This window comes from Salvia miltiorrhiza, chromosome 3 (assembly GCF_028751815.1).
Source record: "Salvia miltiorrhiza cultivar Shanhuang (shh) chromosome 3, IMPLAD_Smil_shh, whole genome shotgun sequence".
Taxonomy (NCBI): domain Eukaryota; kingdom Viridiplantae; phylum Streptophyta; class Magnoliopsida; order Lamiales; family Lamiaceae; genus Salvia; species Salvia miltiorrhiza.
In genome coordinates, this window is record NC_080389.1 from 6,713,236 (window position 1) to 6,732,631 (window position 19,396).

A 19,396-nucleotide genomic window follows, 5' to 3' on the forward strand; every position below is an offset into this window, starting at 1 on the left:
GTAACCATGATTTGAGTGAAGTGGAAGTGTTTAGGAGATTTAGTGGTGGTCAGACGCATGTTAAATTATCTTTTATCATTGATCTTTTTGATGATTTTAAGATTAATGATGAAGATGGAAGTTTATACTTGAGGATTGCCTACATTATAGTCCTATATGGATTGCTGGTAGGTTACGAGACCGATAAAACAATTGAAAATTGGGTTTGGGCATTAGTGGATGATCTTGATGCATTATTTAACCAATTTCCGTGGGGGGCGTATACTTATAATTTGTTGTGTCAATACACTACAAAGTGTATGTCGAAAAAAAATTATAAATTCTATTGACCTGTTTGGGCGTTGCACGTGTGGTCGCTCGAGATCATGCCCGACTTTGGTAATTTGGTTGGCAATTGTGTTGCTGAGTTTGCTCACCCTCGGTGTTTGAAGTGGAAGTTTCGAAGTAGACCGGCTACGAAGAATTTATGTCTTTTTCGAGAAAGAGGTACTTAGATTTTAATATTGTACAAACATTTATTTTACTATATTATTCTACAAATGTACATAGAAATGTTTGTTAAGCTAATTTATGTAGTAAGATCTTTTAATTGGTTTAATTAAAAGAAATGACATTATAAGATTTTCGATTTGTTAATTGTTATATTAATTTGATGAATATAAGTGAATAGATTATATATGTTGGCCAAAATGCGCATGTTGGTCTTGAAAATTGCGCACAAATTGATGTGAAAAATGCGCAATTAGTGTCTTTTTATAATTATGCTAAATTTTGCGCAACATTGACTATTTTGCTTAATTATGCTTAATTTTGCGCATGAGATTCTTCACGTGAAATGCATCAATTGATTGCGCTAAAAAGATTAATTTATGACATTGTAATTCAAATTGAAATTGTATGCGCATTGCGCATACTTAAAGAATTGCGCATTGAATTACCATTACCAAATACAATAATTTCTGATTACAAGTGCGCATTCAAATAAATACAATTACCAAAGAAAAATATTATGATTACAATTACCAAATACAATTATTATGATTACAATAATTTAACTTTAACATACAGTTGAATTAAATTCAATGCGCATTGAATTTAAAATTACAAGAATAATTTATGATTACAAGAAACAAAAAAAAAATGCGGCAAAGATTACTTTATGAATAGCAAGTGGGCAAAATTAAAATTATGAGTACAATACTAATTTATTTTTTTCACACAAAAAAAAATCAAAATTGCCCAAATATTCTACAGATGTGCATATTCCATTTTCTGCGCAAAATGAGTATCTTTCATTACATTTCTTGCGCATACAAAGAACAAAATGCGGCAAATCTAACTATGCGCACAAACACTAATTTTGCGCATAGTTAATGCACATATAATACATCTATGCGGCAAATTGGGCTGTCAAATAAGGGAGCATTACACGAAATTCCAAATTACATTTCAGGCACCCAATCATTGTCGTCAGTGTGCAGTACAAACACAGCTTTTTCCTGCCAAGAAAATATTTAAAAAATAGAATGGATATGGAGTGTAGCAATTTGAAAAAGTGGATATTTCAAAAATTCACTCTAGGAAAGGTGGGTAGTTTAGAATTCCTCCCTTGATTGATTTAGCACCAATGGGCCTACGCACACACACATTAGTGACATCACCGTAATCCTAGATTCAATGTGGCAAGAAATCGTAAAAGTACTGAAACATCTCACGAAAGGTGCTCAAAGGTTCTTGTGAGGATCTGGCGATACTAAACTTTCAATATTCTTCTGCGGCCAAAACATCCTTATCTTGTTTTCAATATTCTTGAGCAGCCAACACTTCATCAATATTCTTCCTCTTCTTCTTCTTCTTCTTCTTCTTCTTCTTTTCTTCTTCTTCTTCTTCTTCATCATCATCATCATCATCATCCTCTTCCTCATCCTCTTCCTCTTCCTCTTCCTCTTCCTCTTCTTCATACTCATACTCAAACTCAAACTCAAACTCTTCTTCTTCCTCTCCTCTTCCTCTTCCTCTTCCTCTTCTTCTTCTTCATACTCAAACTCAAACTCATCTTCTTCTTCTTCTTCTTCTTCTTCTTCATCATCATCATCCTCCTCTTCCTCTTCCTCTTCCTCATACTCATACTCATACTCATACTCATACTCATACTCATACTCTTCCTCTTCCTCTTCCTCTTCCTCTTCATACCTCGACCCAACAACAAACACCTTATATGCACCACTTTGTTCGTCGCGGCCGAACCCATATTTTTTAATTCCAAGGTCTAATTTGGGTAATTCGATGGAGATTCTAGTGACTGGGTTCCACAAGAAAAGGCTCCCTGGTTTCTTGAGAATGCAAATCAGCCCGTCGCAGTTGCCGACGACATAAGCATCTGTCGTCAGATGATGATTGGTTGGACCGTCGATAGGGAAAGGATCGACGTCGGGGTCATCCAAGTAGGAGCGCACAGAGCATTGCTTCAATCCAAATACTGAATTTATTGACTCACAGTTGACCATAACTTGCCAATGGGCGGCAGTTGGGTCATTGCTTGATTTCTCCAGTTGGGTTCTGATGAATCTCTCGCTACTCATTAAACAACGCCATGATTTCGAAACGCACCTGAATCTCAGCAGTGATTTCACAGCAAGTCTTGACAGTATTTCTTCGATTATTTCTTCGGGAAGATAGCGGAGTTTCCTGCTCGGAGGAGGAGCGTTTTCCCGATCCATCTGCAGCGGCGGCGGTGGTTTACAGAGTTAATATGGTTTTGGTGAGTGTCTATTATTTATATATTCTAGTTCGAAGACGAATTCATAGGTTCCTAATTGACCTCAAAGAAAAAAATAAAAATAAATAAAAAAAATCCTGATTTCAACTTTAAATTTTTCTTATCGTGCCCCATGTGAAAGCTATGTTTATTTTTTCCTCGTTAATTTTTCGGATTATTTTGTGTTACAATAGAAATATCTAGAATCTATGAATTAATGGATCAATGTAGTATTCGTTTGAACAGCTAAAGGAGATAAAGAGATACTATATGGTGGTTCACTCAAAACCGACGGCAGAGAAGATTGCACAGGCCAATCATCAAACTCATCAAACAAATAGTTCTTTAAAATGAGCCTTTGTTGGGGGAAATATGGGTTTTTAATTGAATTTTGATGATGGGTTTTGATGAAACATTCGCTATCAATTAAAGAGCCCCATGATTTCGAAACGCACCTGAACTTCAAAAGTGAATTCACCGCAAGTCTGGATAGTATTTCTTCAATGGTTTCTTCAGGAAGATGGAGAGATTTTCAACTACTTTTTCCGATCTCCATACCCAAGCTTCGATATAATTTTTAGGGTTTTAGATTTTTGTATTTGAAGTGGCGAGGGTTTTAGGTTTTTGTATTTATTTGATGGAACCCAATTTTATTTTGTGAGAGGAATAGAATTTAGTTTTATTTTCTGAGATGATAGAATTTAGATGAATATAAATAAAGGATAAAAAGATAAAAAGTGGCTTCCAAATTTGAGGTGTTCTCGTGTTTTGTTTTATTCTCTCTCTCCCCGTATATTTCATTTTGGTTTTAATCAGTATATATACTTTTATTTTTATTTTCAGCCCTATAAACGGATTTCATATATACTTTTATTTTGATCCAAAAATCAAAAATTTTAAAAATGCAGAATGCACAAGAGTTTCGCTTTCATGCATGAACTACATGAATAGAAAAAGGGAAATTATATGGAGCCATAATTATGGCTGCCATAATACCCTTAAAATTTTATGGAAATAATTTATGACTAATATGTCCTTTAATTAATTTTAATATATATTATTTAGTTTTCTAAAAGTCAACCGAAAGATTCTAGTTTCCCAATATATCAAGGTTCTTAAAAAGGAAGTGGCCAGAATCATAATATCAATTCCACAATATCAAATTTTATGCTCCCAAATATAAGGCTGAACGACACATCCAAAAATTTACACTCTTATTATACTCTTACATTTTTCGATTAAAAAAACATATTCCAAACACTCTTTCAATGACGTAGTCCTTTCAATCAGATTCGCCATGGATTATCTGAATTCTTTCAATCAGTCCAGACATCCCACTCCATTCAATGACGATGCTGGGACTTCGAAGGCATCTGAAGAGCCCTTCATCTCTGAACGAGTAGTTGATTTACTCAGTTCGTCGCCACATCGCCAGGATCCCCAAGAAGCATCTGCTTGTGAGACTGCTCCTCCAGCAGAATCTACAGCAGATATTGCTTCTGAACAACTGATGACTGACCCAATCAGTCAGTTGCACTCTGAGCCTTCAGCTATTCTGTCAACCTCAGCTGAAGATGATCAAGCTGGTATCATTGACGATGATACACCTTTCTACTCATCGCAGCAGAACTAAAATCAGCTGACAATGCTGATCCCTCATCCCCTGAAGGTCGAGTCGAGGCTATCACAGAGACTCCTCAGCCTTCATCACCATCCCTCTTCAACACTGATGAGCCTACTCCTTTCGAAGGCATCGCCATCAATCAAGAGCGGACGAGTTCTCAGCTCCCTGCTGAAGAAGAAGCTGAATGCCCTGCTCCTCCGAGCAACGCCGAGGCATCCACTTCAAAAGCTCCCCTTTCCGATCAACAAGCGAAGGCCTCTTCTGCCGACCCAGACACACCGATAGAACACGTCGAGCTTCCTCGCCCAACAGGACCTGTTCTATTTGACTCAGACGAAGAAACTGACGAGCTCCTTACCATCTGGAAAAGCAACAGACCGCACAAGAATCAGTTTTTGATTCCTGAAGGTGTGGAAGATCCAATTGCTGTCCTGCTCGAACATATTTCCAATCAGCGGCATGAAATCGAGTCACTCCATCATGAACTCGAACGTGAGAACATCTACGGAGCCAAGTTTATGAGGAAACTCCAAGAAGTTCAGAAACAGGTGACTGATGACATGATTCATCATGCCGTTTTGATCAATCAGCTCAAAATTAATTTGACGAATGAGGAAATTGCTCTTATCAATTTCAAGAAGGAAATGATTGATCCGGCCAAAGGCCTTCCCAAAATCAGGAAGGATCACAATGACCTGTGTAACCTTTTTCTTGAAACAGAGATCAAGACAAAGACGCAACTTCATGAGTTCAAAACTCGGTTCGACAAATTGGAGATTGAATTTATGAAGACGTTCATGCCCTCAGCTGAAGCCAGATTGCTCGTTGCAGAAGCAATGCGCCCTGTCTTGGAGCGCCTTGCAACAGTTGAACATCAACTCCAATGTCCCCGAGAGTCCCCTGACTCTGCCCTTCTTCAGAAGATGCTTGACGATCTTCAAGAGCTGAAAAGCCGACTCCCTCCTAATGATGCCAAAAAGGGGGAGGAGGATATGAAGAAGCGCGACCGAAGGAAAGAGGATTGGATTCCTCCATCCTTGAAGAATAACTTTGCCAAGGCTGAAGACCTTATCTCAAAGTTTGCTCCTACCACTGCCTCAGTTGAACTCAACAGAAAAAGAGCCAGAGAAAGCTCTTCAAAAGAAACAGAGCCAAAGGCCAAGAAGACTCTTCATCAGGTTGAAGACAAGAAACTCGATTTCTTATAAATCTCCTGGACGGTCAAAGGCTCCAGCACTACTTCAGTGAAGGTCTGATGGTATCATACTTGGACAAGTTTGACCGTCAAGACAAATGGATACCGACTGATCTGAATGACTGGTGGGAGAAGATTAAGGAATGCTACACCAAATGGATGGTCTTCGCCAACATCCAAGGAGACAGAGATTTCCAGAATGTTGCCTGGAAATACTTCTTGATGCAGCAGCCTGAACGAGCATTGGTCTTGAGAATGCAAGATGCTCAAAGAAGACTCGGAACTAGCATTCCTGATCCTATGAAAAAGATGGTGACTCCACCAAGGATCAAGAACGGAGTCAACAGAGACAAAATCAAAGCGGAGATCAAAGCCATCTGCAAGATCTAGAATGTGAATCCAGACTCCCATGCAGCCGATGAAATCAGGAAAGCATTCTTCAAGTTATATAATCAGAAACCTTGAGTCTTTTGGTTGTCTTCTCCTTTTCTGTGTTGTTCCTTTCTGTTTCAAATTGTAAATTAGACTGATGACTTATCAGTCTTTCATTAATGAAAAGAACTTCTTTTTTATCTCAACCTGAAAACAATAACTCTTTGTCCAGGCTCTGATTATGTTTTTCTGTCTTCTCCTTGTTCTGTTTTAGAACTGTTTCGTTCTTAACTCCAAGTACAAGTTTTTAGGTTCTATTGTTAAGGGGGAACTGTTTTCACCCCAGTTTTAGAACTTGTGCTGTGAGTTCAGTCTTTTTGTTTGTCTTAAACTGACTGATATCCAGTTAAGCCTGTTCAAACTGTGAGTACAATTAGTAAACTTACTGACTGCTAAAAAGCAGATCAGTTGTCCTGACTGACTTGTGTAAATTAAATAAGGTGGTGTGGTTACTCACTTTTACAAAATCTTTCTAAGTTAACTTCTAACTTACTCAGTATTCAGTTTATGATCAGAAAGCTTAAATCAATTTTATATGTTGATTGTGATGAATGAGCTCATCAGTATGCAAATAATATAAACAATAAAAGCAATATTGAATGTAAGTGCAGAAAATAAGAACACAATTAGTTTAATGTGGTTCCAAGCAAACTCGTAAATCAACGTCTATGCATGCATGAGAATCCACTATCTGTTGGAACTTCTTGTTATGAAACTGCAAAGTCACCATATTAGTCGGGTCTCAGCTAGTCAGTACTTCACTTTGTACTACGGAAGTGACCCGTTGTAATTTACACGGATTGCAACCGACAATACTTAGCTATCATATTTTAGTCTCCACGAACTTGTAGATTAATATCTGAACGTTATTCTCTACTCTAACACCGATATTAAATTGGAGCTATGAGAGATATAGAAGGTAAGTTTCCAACTAACGAGTACACTGTTACAATAAGAATTATGAGTATAGAGTGTGTTCGAGTTCTAGGCTTATGATACAAAATTAAGATACCTAGTGTTGGGAACCTTGTGGAATATCATAATCCTTGTCTTGATGATACCAAAATGCGTAGGTCTTAATTGTAATAGACTAGAACTATTTTGAACTCAAGTGTTAGAGTTCATTTCTAGTTTAGCTTGCGGTTCTGAAGACTGAAGGACGAAGGACTGAAGACTGAAGACTGAAGATACCAACTGAAGTATCAGTTGAAGAATCAGTTTGGAACTGATTACTTAATGCGTGCCGCGTGGACTCAGCGGACTGATACTAAAGTCAAGTATCAGTTAAATATTCTTCCTCGGACTGATCTTCCAACGTTCAAAGGAAGCCACGTACTCACAAAAGTACAGCCGCATTAAATGCAGAGATCTCAGGATCTCCTTATCTTTGCAGAGGTCATTCCTATTTGGTGGCTACTTTATAAAAGACGTCACATCTCATGTCCCTCAAGAGAGCCGTTTCCACCAAATAAGGAACCTCGAAGATTGAAGCCTCAGCCCAAATTCGAATTGCTCTCCAACGGAAGAAATCTTGAGGACGTTCTATGCCAACGGATCTATTCAAGAGTTCTCCTACAAATAGCGCTCGAGGATCACTTCAATCTTCACTGATTCAACGACATAAGCTGAAGCTCTGCCAAAATCGCTACTCAGCCTAAAGCTTAACCTCCCCAAAGCTTGAATCGAAGAAGAGAATTCCAAAGCCAAAATCAGTCACTGCTGATTACATACATTCTCTTAGACCTTAGGCAAACCTCTGTTTACCCAGAAGCCAAGGTCAAACTTGCTCCAAAAAACTTGTTCTTTGCAGTATAGTTGGCATCCGTTCAAACCTCCTTTCAGGAAGAAAGATTAGAGTGTTTGAGTGATTCGGAGTTCAGGAAGGTACTCTGACTTTGAGAGTCTTAGCGCGGGTTGTGCTAAGCAAGAGAAATCCGACACGAGTGAAGTGTGGGTACTGAAGAAGTGGTTTCTTCAGTGGTACTGTCACAGCCCGACCTAAGCTAGTGAATAGTTAAGTCGGGAAAAAGTGTGACTGAAAACAAAATAAGAAAATGAAAAAGAAAATAGATCTCAATAAAAATCACTAACCTGCTTAAACGATAATTTACCAAAATATTTGGTTTAATTGGTGAATGTGAGGGTGAAATCATTTGTGCGTGAAGGGGAATTGAAATTGGTGATATCGAAAATTAGTGAGGAAAATAACTTAATTAAATAATCAAATATAAAATAAGTGATGTGGAATTATATTGCCACGTCAGTGATAGAGAATTGAGTGAGAGGCTCTAGAATTGCAGGGATTTTGAATGGTGAATTATTAGAGATGCCACGTACGACCCCGGATTAAGGAGAGCGCAGGATTCCTTAACCGTATTATATATTTGATTAAAACGCAGTATGTATATACGAGTATAGTGGATGGTATATATTATGATACTATTATGTTGATGACGAATACATTAATGTGTTTATTAATCCGGTGGTCAAATTCTTTGTTAACTAACCATGTAACTCTATTATTATAAAACCACTATATAAATCGATATATTTAGAATAATTTTGGCGAATTTATCTATATTATTAATATGTATGTAAGGCTACTGTTTGTCACGGCTATAAATTCAACTAAAGATTGAAATATTTACTTTGAGAAATGATTACGAATATTACATAGCTCTGAAAAAATATTCTATTATTATACGTTGACAACAGAATTTAAAATCAAAGTTTTCTGGTAAACATCTCGACTTTATATAAACTAAAAACTCATAATTCAACCTTCGCATGAGAAAGACTGAAGAAATAATTAAAATATTAGGGTAATCTGTTATAGCATGCACATTTGATTGACTTAGAAGTGTAGGTTTTATTTTAATTTAATTAACACAGGATCACAATCACTTCTTACGCATATTACACCCCCTATTAACCATCGTATGATATATTATTTCCGTATCATTTCAACACGATGTATTGAATGATGTATAAATTTCACCTCAATTATTAAAACTAATAAAATAAGAGATGCATCACACATAAAAATAGGAAAACCCAATTAATTCTGTTGGAATATGGAGTCTGAGTTTTTTGGGTTGTATGATCCGTTAATTAGGCTTAATTAATTAGGATTTAATTATTGATACTATAAATAGTTGTGCCTTCTCTATATTTTGTATCTTAAATATACTACAGTGAAAAATCTGGCTTGACATTACCCCAGACGTAGTTACATATCGTAATGAATTGGATAACAATTCTCGTGTGTTCTTTTACTCCTTTCGTGATTTGCGCGTGTATTATTTTCTAACAACTAGTATCAAGGCCTCCGGATTTGGTGGGAACAAATCACGATGGGTGGTGGAAAGATTCCTATTGAGAAGTTTGATGGTTCAGATTTAGACTTCTGGAAAATGCAGATCGAGGATTACTTGTACAGGAAGAATCTATACAAACCCCTCAAGGCAAAACCAGAAAAGATTGATCCGGAAGAGTGGGAGTTGCTGGATAGAAAAACGATGAGTGCGATAAGTCTATCGCTGTCCAATGATGTGGCTTGTTACACGACGGGAGCAAGGTCGATCAAGGAGATTCTGAGTACAGTTAATTAATTGGACAACGAATGCACTAATTTTACACGTCATTCAATATAGTGTTCTTAATTCTTATTTTAAATTGTAATTTTCACTATGACCAACTCCTATATATATATAGTATCAACAGAATGAGCCCAAAATTATATAGAGTATTATAATTTCTAAGATATAAATTAATGAGGAATTTTGTGAGGGATTATTATCAGATAAAGGTCCGGATACAATTATTTGACAATATTATGGATGTTGACAATAAAGGACGACTTGCAATTTTTTGTGTAAAAATAATGAGTGTTGAAGGATTTGAACCTCGCCTAAAGATTGTATATAGTACTCTCTGTGTCCTATGAAGCATGATCTAGTTCTTTTCGGCACGAGAATTAAAAAATTAGTATTTTGTGTGTTAAATGCAGTAGGTGAAAAAGTGAAAAGGTGAATAAAGGATAAATTTTTTGTTGTTTTTAAAAACAGATCAAGCTTTATGGGACAAACCAAAAAGAAAACTGTGTGATGCTTTGTGGCACGCTTCGTGGGAGAGAGGGAGTAATTCGTTATTTGCTGGTTCTTCTAGAAAGGAATCAGAACTATATGGCGCCTGCATCAAATTTATTTTTGGTAGCCGCCTTTGTATGACTGTTACTCTTAAGACCTTTTCTTCTATGGAATTGAGTCGCACAAACACCATATCCACCTACAATTAAATGCCTGTCTCCTTTTATTTTAAATTTTATATAAATAATTAATATCAAGCCCACAACTTTTGGAAGCTTCTCTTCTCTATATATCTATATCAGAACCGATCACCTACCCACCGTGGACATGCATAACGTGCCCACCATGATGTGGCAATTGTAATTATAGTAAGATAATTTTAATTAGAGTAAGATTTATTAATTCTCTTTCCTAATTAAAATTGTTACGTCAGTGGTGGGCACGTTATACTTGCCCACGGTGGGTAGGTGATCGGTTCTGATATCTATATATGCATTTATGCATGAAAATTGGAAACTGGACTCTCTCTCTCCTTTTCTTTTTCTTTTTTATCAGACTCTGTTTGCTTTGATAAAAAAGAGAAAAACAATAAATTTTCACTTATTTTTCACCATTTTCACATATTAAAATATATAATGAAAAAAATTCTCGAGCAAGGTGAAATATTTTCTCAGACTGTAGCTCATTTTCACTCATTTTCTATCTAATGTTGGATAATATTATCCTTGGGTAAGGGGTCGGTATGAAAATATTTTCCAACATTTTCTCATCTTCTCATTTCTAGTGAACATATAATAAAAAAAAAAAGATATAATATTTTCTCATTTTTCTTATTCATTATTTTTCAATGAAAATTTTATTATCAAATTAAACGCACATCTATACTATATTAAAACATCAGTTTTCAATTAGAAATTGATTTCAAATCAATTTGAAATTGATTTGAATGGCAATTTTGATAATACTTTTAATATGAAGGTTACAAAAAATTATTCAATATGGATGTTAAATTAAAGATAATGACGATATCTTTAATTTGATGTAAAAATTATAAAAAATAAATTTAAAACCAATAAGTTATTATAGTTTAAAGTCACCAAATAATTTTTTCTCTCTCTCCTCTCTCTTCTCTCCTCTCTCATTTCTCATTTTTTAAAATTCACGGTTCTTTCATTCCTTTTTCCATATTTTTTTATTTTATTTTTTATGTTTTTACTATAGATCAGTATTTTTTATATTTTACTATTTATATTTTTATTATATCAGTTTAATGCAATTACAATGATGAAACTTATATTTGTTCATTTTAGAAATCTTTAGCTTAAAAATATTTTTTTAAAGGTCAACTTTATATTAATATAAATTTGTAGATAAATAACTAATATATAGTATATCTTAAAAATCGAATTTTTAAGCTTCAAAATTACTCATTGGAAAATCAGTAATTAGAGAACCATTATCGATTTTCTTTAAAAATAAAAAATAAAAGTAAATTGAAGAGTTTAATTTTTTAGTAGCACATTTATTTAAATTTACTGAAATTGTATACATTTTATTTTGGAAAATGAACGACACATATCTCATGTTAAACCCTTTATTTTTTCACTTTCCAATTGAAAAAAAAATGTATACATTGTAACTTTATTTTAAAATTTGAGCATAAACAAAATGACCTCATAAATATGCATTCGAAAACTATATTAAACTACAGTTATACTATATGTAAATAAATAGTTTTGTACATCTTAGAATATTATATGATCCATAATGATACTCATTATCATCTATACTTGCTTTTGATATTTCATAATTTATTTATTTATAAATTTATACACATTATCAATTAAATCAATTAATTGCTATTTCAATAATTGAAAATTCGAATGTTTTCAGATTGATATTTTTATTGAGATTATATTGTGAATAATTTATTTTTTATTGAGATCATTTATGTTTATATTTACTTATATATATATATATATATATATATATATATATAGGGTTGAGTTCAACAAAGAATTATCTTTTTCGAGAGAACGAATAAATCTATATATTTTACGAACAGATCAACATAAGTAATGAACAGACGTATTTAGTAAAAATATAGAAAAACTCGCCACCAGCAGGATTCGAACCCGGGGCAAATTGTTGTTCATGCGGTACATTGATCTGTTCATTAAAATTATAGATCTGTTCGTTTATATTTTACGACTTCTCTATTCTCCACAATATTTAGCTTCTCTGTTGAACCCTTCTCTCTCTCTCTCTCTCTCTCTCTATATATATATATATATATATATATATATATATATATATATTATGTTTAACATTTTTATTTATTTATTTAAATTATCGTTCAATTTCGATGATGATCGTGCATCGCACGAGCGGGCACATACTAGTTCAGAATAAAAGACTAGTCTTTAATCCGTCTCACTTTAATAATTCATATGACCTTTTCATACATTTTAAGAAATATAATTAATATTTTACATAAAATGTAATTTATTATAATACTATGTTTTCCTTAATTATTTATTTTACATATTATATTCACAAACACTAAGGTTAGTTTAGTAAAAAGCAATTTAAATTATAAACTAGACTATATCTTGAATATCCCCAAAAAAAATTAAGGACTATCATCAAAATGAGACGAAGAGTTGTCAATTTTTGTCTCGCATTAATATCCTTTCTCACATTTACAAAAGTGAAAATTAATGTCAATCTTACTGTATAGTTCCAAATGATATTTAGTGCAGTCATCGATACTAAGGGGGGTGTATTCGTTGTGGATTTCCACAGACTTTAAAAAGTCCATGGAATTCACATAGATTCCAGACGACTTTCAAAGAATTCGTGGTTGGATTTCACCCCGATTTTCACTGATTTTCGAAGAATTTAGGGGATAATTCTGGAATTGAAATCCATGATGCCAACGCCCGCTGAGTCCCAGCACCGCTGGAAACCCAGCGACCGCTGGGAATCCAGCGAGCGCTGGAAACCCAGCGAGATTAGTATTTTGTCAACAAACATGCTTCGAATCTTGGAAGGACGAATGAGAAGATAAAACATTATGAATAAGAATCACAAAACCAGATGAGCTACAAACAATAAAGGAAAATATATAATAAAATAAAACAATGAACTACCAGCAACAAAAATCGGTTTCAGTGAAGTGTTGAGCAATGCATTGGGCACCAAAAAGGCAAAAACCATTCATTTAAATGAATTGCAGAATGTCAGCACGGGAAACTCAAAATTGATAATAGATTTCAATCTCAGCACAGGGCAATGAGGCAATAGATAAGTCAAAATCAGAAAAAATAAAAATTCGACGACGAATACAGAAAAATTCGAACCTAGAAGGCTGAAGGAGCGGCGCGTCGGGGGCGACGGGACGGCACAACAGCTGAGAGGTGAGGGGTGCGCCGGGGCGGTCCCGGAGGAGTCGGGGAGAGGAGAGATGGTGCGGCGCTCACACTGCGCTGGGGGACTGTGGGCCTGCGGCGGCGACGGCGGCAACGGCGTGGCGAGAGACACGGAGCGCGTAGAGAGAGAGAGGCAGAGAATTCAGACTCGCTCGAATCCAGCATATGCTGGACTCTCTCAACGGTGGCTGAGTTCCAGCGCTCGCTGGCTTCTTGGCCGCGGGCGCTGGAACTCAACGCTCGCTTAAAATTTCATGGATTTCAATTCTCGTGGTTCTTGGCCGGATTTCGTCGTGTGTTTTTTTTGGATGAAATCCATGAAAGTCATTCCAGATTTTAAGTCAATGGAATAACGAATACACCTAGATTTGTATGGATTTTAAAAAGTCTGAAACGAATACACCCAGATTTATATGGACTTTTAAAAGTCTTAAACGAATACACCCAGATTTCTGCAGACTTTTAAAAGTCTGGAACGAATACACCCAGACTTTTAAAATCCATAGAAATCTATTAAAATCCACAACGAATACACCCCCCTAAAGTTAAGTTTGCAAAATTAAATTATGAAGAGTTCTTTCTTCTTCCAAAAATTTAAATATAGTAGATTAAACTAAAAAAGTATGAAAGTTATCATTTTTATCTGTTTTTTATAAGTAATATAAAATCCCTATTTATAATCACATTCTATAAATTCTGCAACAGCTTAATCAATTTAAATTTTCAACAGTGAAGATCTGACGTAGTAAACAGCGTAATTTGAAAGTTGTGCAACGGTGCAAGTGGTAGAAAATTGACTGAGAAAGCGAAAGCGAGAAAGCGAAAGCGAGAAAGTCTCATAAATTGTTACTGTATAAATTTTAATGTGAATTTCAATTTGAAAAATGGAATATTCATGACATAATTGTTGCTGGAGAAATTTTAATGTGAATTTCAATTTGAAAAATGGAATATTCATAACATAATTAATGCATTCATATTGTCAGAATGACACTAATTTTCAATCGATCTAGAAAAGTCCATTTATATGCACAACACTCTCATTTGTTTGTGGGTTCCATAAAGATGTGACCTCTACATACGCATCATACGTTAATTGTCAAAGAAAATATAAATTTTGGTTTACAAATTATAAATTCTTGCTTCTTTTCTTTCCTTTTTTTGTTGTTGCTATAAGAGCACTCTCAGCAGATCACCTAAATACATCACTAACTCTAAATTTAGGCTAAAACAATTGAAAATGAGATAAAAAATGCATCCAGCAGATCCCCTAAATTGGATAGGGCCCACAAAAAAATTTACACCTACCTAAATTCAATCTTAAAGTTACACCCACCCTAAATTTATTTTAAGCTTATAATCAGTAGGGCCCACACATAATTATTGTTTTTATGTAGAAAATAGGTGATCTGGTGTATGTATTTATAAAATCAAGATCCTAAAATTAAATAGGGTAGCTTTAGGGAAGAATATAAGAGCATAATTTTGAGATTTCTGCTGGGAGTGCTCTAAGGCCTTAATTATACGAATCTACCTCCTAACTATGGATATAAAGTTACTTCACTAACTTGTCTACAGATTTACCACCCATGTTCCGACCACATATAGAATTTAGCCTATAAAACTAGGTAATCCTATTAAAAAATTGAAATTAGTATACATGTACTAATCTTGTACTAATCTAGCAATAAGATATTCAATGCACGGGTATCGGGTGCGGGTATTGTTTTCTCAAAAACTGCGGGTATTGGGTACCCTCGGGGTACCCGCGGGTACCCGCATGTAACTTTTAATTAAATAAATAATTTTTATAATTATTAATTACTTTATAGGAAATATGAAATAGAAAGGATATTTTCAATTTTTTTTTTCTAATTAATAATTAATTTATTATTTTTTCGTCACAGATTTTATGGATAATCGATAAAATAGAAATGATATTTTCAATTTTTTTTCTAAAATGAGGGACAAAATACCCGCGGATAAAGAGGATACCCGCACATTGCGGGACAAGAATATCCTCCGGCGAGACAAAACACCCTCCAGCGGGACAAAAAAACCCGCAAAATTAAAAACAATCAAGAACTTGCAGGAAATAAGGGTACCCTCATTCCCGCAGCGGGTATCCGTTGCGGGCATTCGGGTACCCGCAACATGTAGGCGGGACGAGTGAGGGTGGGGGTTTCGGACAATTTTGTCCCGCGGGTACCCGAATTTACACCCCTAATTTTAATGTATTTTTCGAACCAATTATTGGTTAGTTCTTAAAAGTATAATGTTATAGAACTCATAAAATTAAAATATTAATTTTAATTAATTAAACATCACTTAATGGATTTTAATTACAATATTTTTTTTGAGGGAAATATATAATAGGGGGTTCAACCCAAATTTTTGTAAAATTTAGTTTCTATGTGTAATACATTTGTTTCTGGCGATGCGTCACCTTTTTTATTATAATAGTTTGACATGATATGTTAACATTTTTTTAATGAATTATTTTCATAATTTATAAATATATTACAAAATAATTTCTACGTCTATTTTTTATATAAATTATAATAATAAATAATACCCATCGAAATTCGACGGGTTACACACTAGTTAGTAATATGAAATTCAACGTTATTAATAGTATCCAACTGTGAAGAAGTAATATCTTTTTGACAATTTAGAAATAGAGACTCTAAAGGAGAAAAGACGAAATAAAAACGTGTAGTGAAGAGAAGGTAGCATTCCATTGTTGTTGAAGTCAACAACTGTTGCCTTGTCTTTCTCTTTCTATATAGAAAATACCGCATTGAATTAGCGAGTCAACACAGTAACAATGTGGCTTCACCATTCTTAATTCTTATTCTTATAAACCCCCCCCCCCCCTCTCCCACTCTCTGTTAAACCCAAGAATCTCTCTCTCTCTCTCTCTCTCTCTACTCGAATCGGCTGATTGTTGGATATTAATTTGAGTTATCGAGACAGAAAATAATTAATTCCAATTGATATCAATGGATAGCATATTTGGTTTGCTAAGGATTAAAGTTGTGAGAGGCTTCAAACTGGCTAAAAGAGATGCCAGAAGCAGCGATCCTTATGTGATTGTTCGGATGGACAAGCAGGTAACAGACGATACCTATCATTTTTCTTTCTGCTTCGATAACTCCGTCGCTTTTATTTTATCTAATTGTTTTCAAATATATATATCCCAATCATACCATAGCTAATAGCTTGAATGTTGATTGTAAACAATCCTACTTTCAATGCGAGATTAATCCGATCACAGTTAATTGAGGTTAAATTTTCATTACATTTTTTTAATCAATGGAGAAATACTGTGTTTTGGAGGTGGTTGGTAATGGTGAATCTCAAGGGATAATATGTTTTAATATTTGTCGTTTATTTTAAATATATATATGGAATTAAGGAGAGTTTATTTAATCAATCCGTGTAATATGCATGGAGATTTGGGTGGGTGCATGCAGAAGCAGAGAGGCGTAATAAACGCCAATGAATTTAAATTTGTTGCTTAAAATTAAAAGTGAAGGTGGATTTAGATGCAAGATCACATGATTAAACATGCTAATTACGTTACTGGCCCTTATGGAAATCAGAAACTAAAGACTCGCGTGGTGAAGAAGAATCTGAACCCCGAATGGAACGAAGAGCTCACTCTGACCATCGCCGATCCAAACCAGCCCATCAAGCTGGTAGGTATCTCGTCTTAAATCTTACAAAATTCACAAAATTAATCAAAGTAATTAAGGAAACATGTTGGTGATTAATTGCAGCAAGTTTACGACAGAGACACGTTCACTCCGGACGACAAAATGGGGGATGCAGAGTTCGACATCAAAGAGCTGGTGAGGGTGCTGAAGATGCAGTTGGAGAATGTTCCAAGTGGGACACTCATCACCAAGGTTGTGCCCAACAGGGACAACTGCTTGTCGGAAGCCAGCTCTATTCTCTGGGAAAATGGGAAAGTCACGCAGGATATGGTGTTGAGATTGAGGAATGTTGAGTGTGGAGAAGTTGAGCTGCACCTGCACTGGATAAATGTCCCTGGCTCTAGATCTCTCTAATGTTCAATCTTTCTTCTACATGCACATTTTTTCATCTCCAAATTTTACATTTTCCTTTTCCTTTCTAATTTCTGTCTAATCTATTAATATATGAAAACACAGCTTTTTTAGTAATTTTTTCCCACCAAGTTAATGCCATTTTTGCAATGATAGCATCAATTAAGGGCAATTGTGTTAGAAGTTAAAAAAAGAAGAGATCAACAATTCAACATCCACGTTCTCACGTAATGAGAGAGGAAATACGTGACAGGGGAGAGAGAAGAAAAGCACAAATACTCCTGTGCAACTGGTTGCACCATTTACCTGGTTTCTAGAATGATACTACTTCATTTGGGAAATGACACTTGAAAATCTTCAAGTGTCATTTGTATGCTAAAGTAGTGTACATTCAGAAACCAGTTGCATGGTGTAACCGATTGCACGGGAGAGTGCCTCGAAGAAAAATGTGAGAAATATTTTTATTGAATTTCAAATAATCATATGTTATTTATTTTAAATCTATTTCTTATTGTTTTTACACTAAATTAAAGATTTTATCACAATCTTTAATTTAAAATGCATATTGATTTTTTTTATGAATAAAAAAATATTATTAAAATGTGATTATATATATATAAAAAAAGGAGAAAACCTAACCACCCTTGAAAGCACAGAAAAAACTGACTAAGGGTCGAACCTCATTAACACCTCATTAAGGAAAACACAGTGGGAAAAACCTTAAGGAGAGAAAAAGAGTACTCGTCTATCACAGGGAGAGAAGTCAGAAAAAACTAACAAAAAAGAGCAGAGGGAATGTGGAAAAACATCAGGAACTCCGGCCTAACCATCGCCCCTAAGTAATCCCGGCCATTTCACTGCTCGAAAAACAACAAAAAACTCGAAACAAAAAACCAAAAGAACATGACTTCAACCAACAACCCGGACGTCGGTAAAATCCGACACACTTCTAGCACCTCAATGACCAATCTGCCAGAAGCAAAAAGAATGGCTCGATGCCGATGGAAAAGAGCTCGACCACTCAGGCCCCAACTATGAGCGCACCCAACAGTTGTAAAAAAGCCCGAGCGACGCTCCAAGCCCAACCACCAAACAATGAACGCCCCAAAACCAAAACAAGTCGAAAAACTCGTTCAAAATAAAACTGACCAAACCTCTGTCAGCATGCATCAAAGAGAAGACACCAAAGGCATCGTCCCACACACGAATCCAGCAAAGTTCCACAACAGCAAAGGCCGAGATCATCTAGCCTTCATTCTAACGTGGCTATGAGTAGCCATCTCCAACCGAACCGCCTTTTTAATCTCCTCAACTTCATGCGTGAAGGAACCATATTTTGACGTATGATTCACGTGCCCGTGACCTATTTCGGATGCCAAACGAATACATACAAAAATCATTCGTGCCTATTAAAAGAGAACAAATCTTACTTGCAAATTCGGGGATGAGCAAATATAGAGTGAATCTTCCGACTTGTTTCCCGGCAAGACTTGACGTTGGATGACAACGAGCTTCAAGTCCTTTCCACCTTCTAGGAATGGCGTCTCCCTTCTCTTTCTTTCTATTCTCACAGAACTCTCTTTTTTTGGTCTCACGTAAGCGTAGAAGTAATTAAGTTTAAGGGCTTCCTTATTATTTATACTAGGTATTAGCCATACCTAAATAATAAGCCTATAAACTTAATTAAATCAAATAGAGCCCAAGAGAGAATAAAAGAGAAAAGGGACGCCCCCATGGAATTACGCCTTTATTGGGCCAAGCGGGGATCTACTAGCTCGAATAAAGTTTGGCCTCCCAG

General features: G+C 35.2%; 2 protein-coding genes across 2 annotated transcripts; one reads left to right on the forward strand and one right to left on the reverse strand.

Annotated features, from left to right (window-relative positions):
* Positions 1-1,572: 1,572 nt before the first annotated feature.
* On the reverse strand, positions 1,573-2,720 carry LOC131018218 (F-box/kelch-repeat protein At3g23880-like). Its single transcript, XM_057946943.1, has 2 exons — positions 2,125-2,720; positions 1,573-1,633 (listed from the first exon to the last, which is right to left on the reverse strand). Exons 1-2 carry the CDS (start codon positions 2,718-2,720, stop codon positions 1,573-1,575), a joined length of 657 nt encoding a protein of 218 aa, XP_057802926.1.
* Positions 2,721-16,348: 13,628 nt separating this feature from the next.
* On the forward strand, positions 16,349-17,715 carry LOC131017257 (protein C2-DOMAIN ABA-RELATED 5-like). The gene is made up of 3 exons (XM_057945993.1): positions 16,349-16,641; positions 17,134-17,229; positions 17,311-17,715. The coding sequence occupies exons 1-3, from the start codon at positions 16,531-16,533 to the stop codon at positions 17,599-17,601; spliced, it is 498 nt and encodes a 165-aa protein (XP_057801976.1). The 5' UTR covers positions 16,349-16,530; the 3' UTR covers positions 17,602-17,715.
* The last annotated feature ends 1,681 nt before the right edge of the window (positions 17,716-19,396 follow it).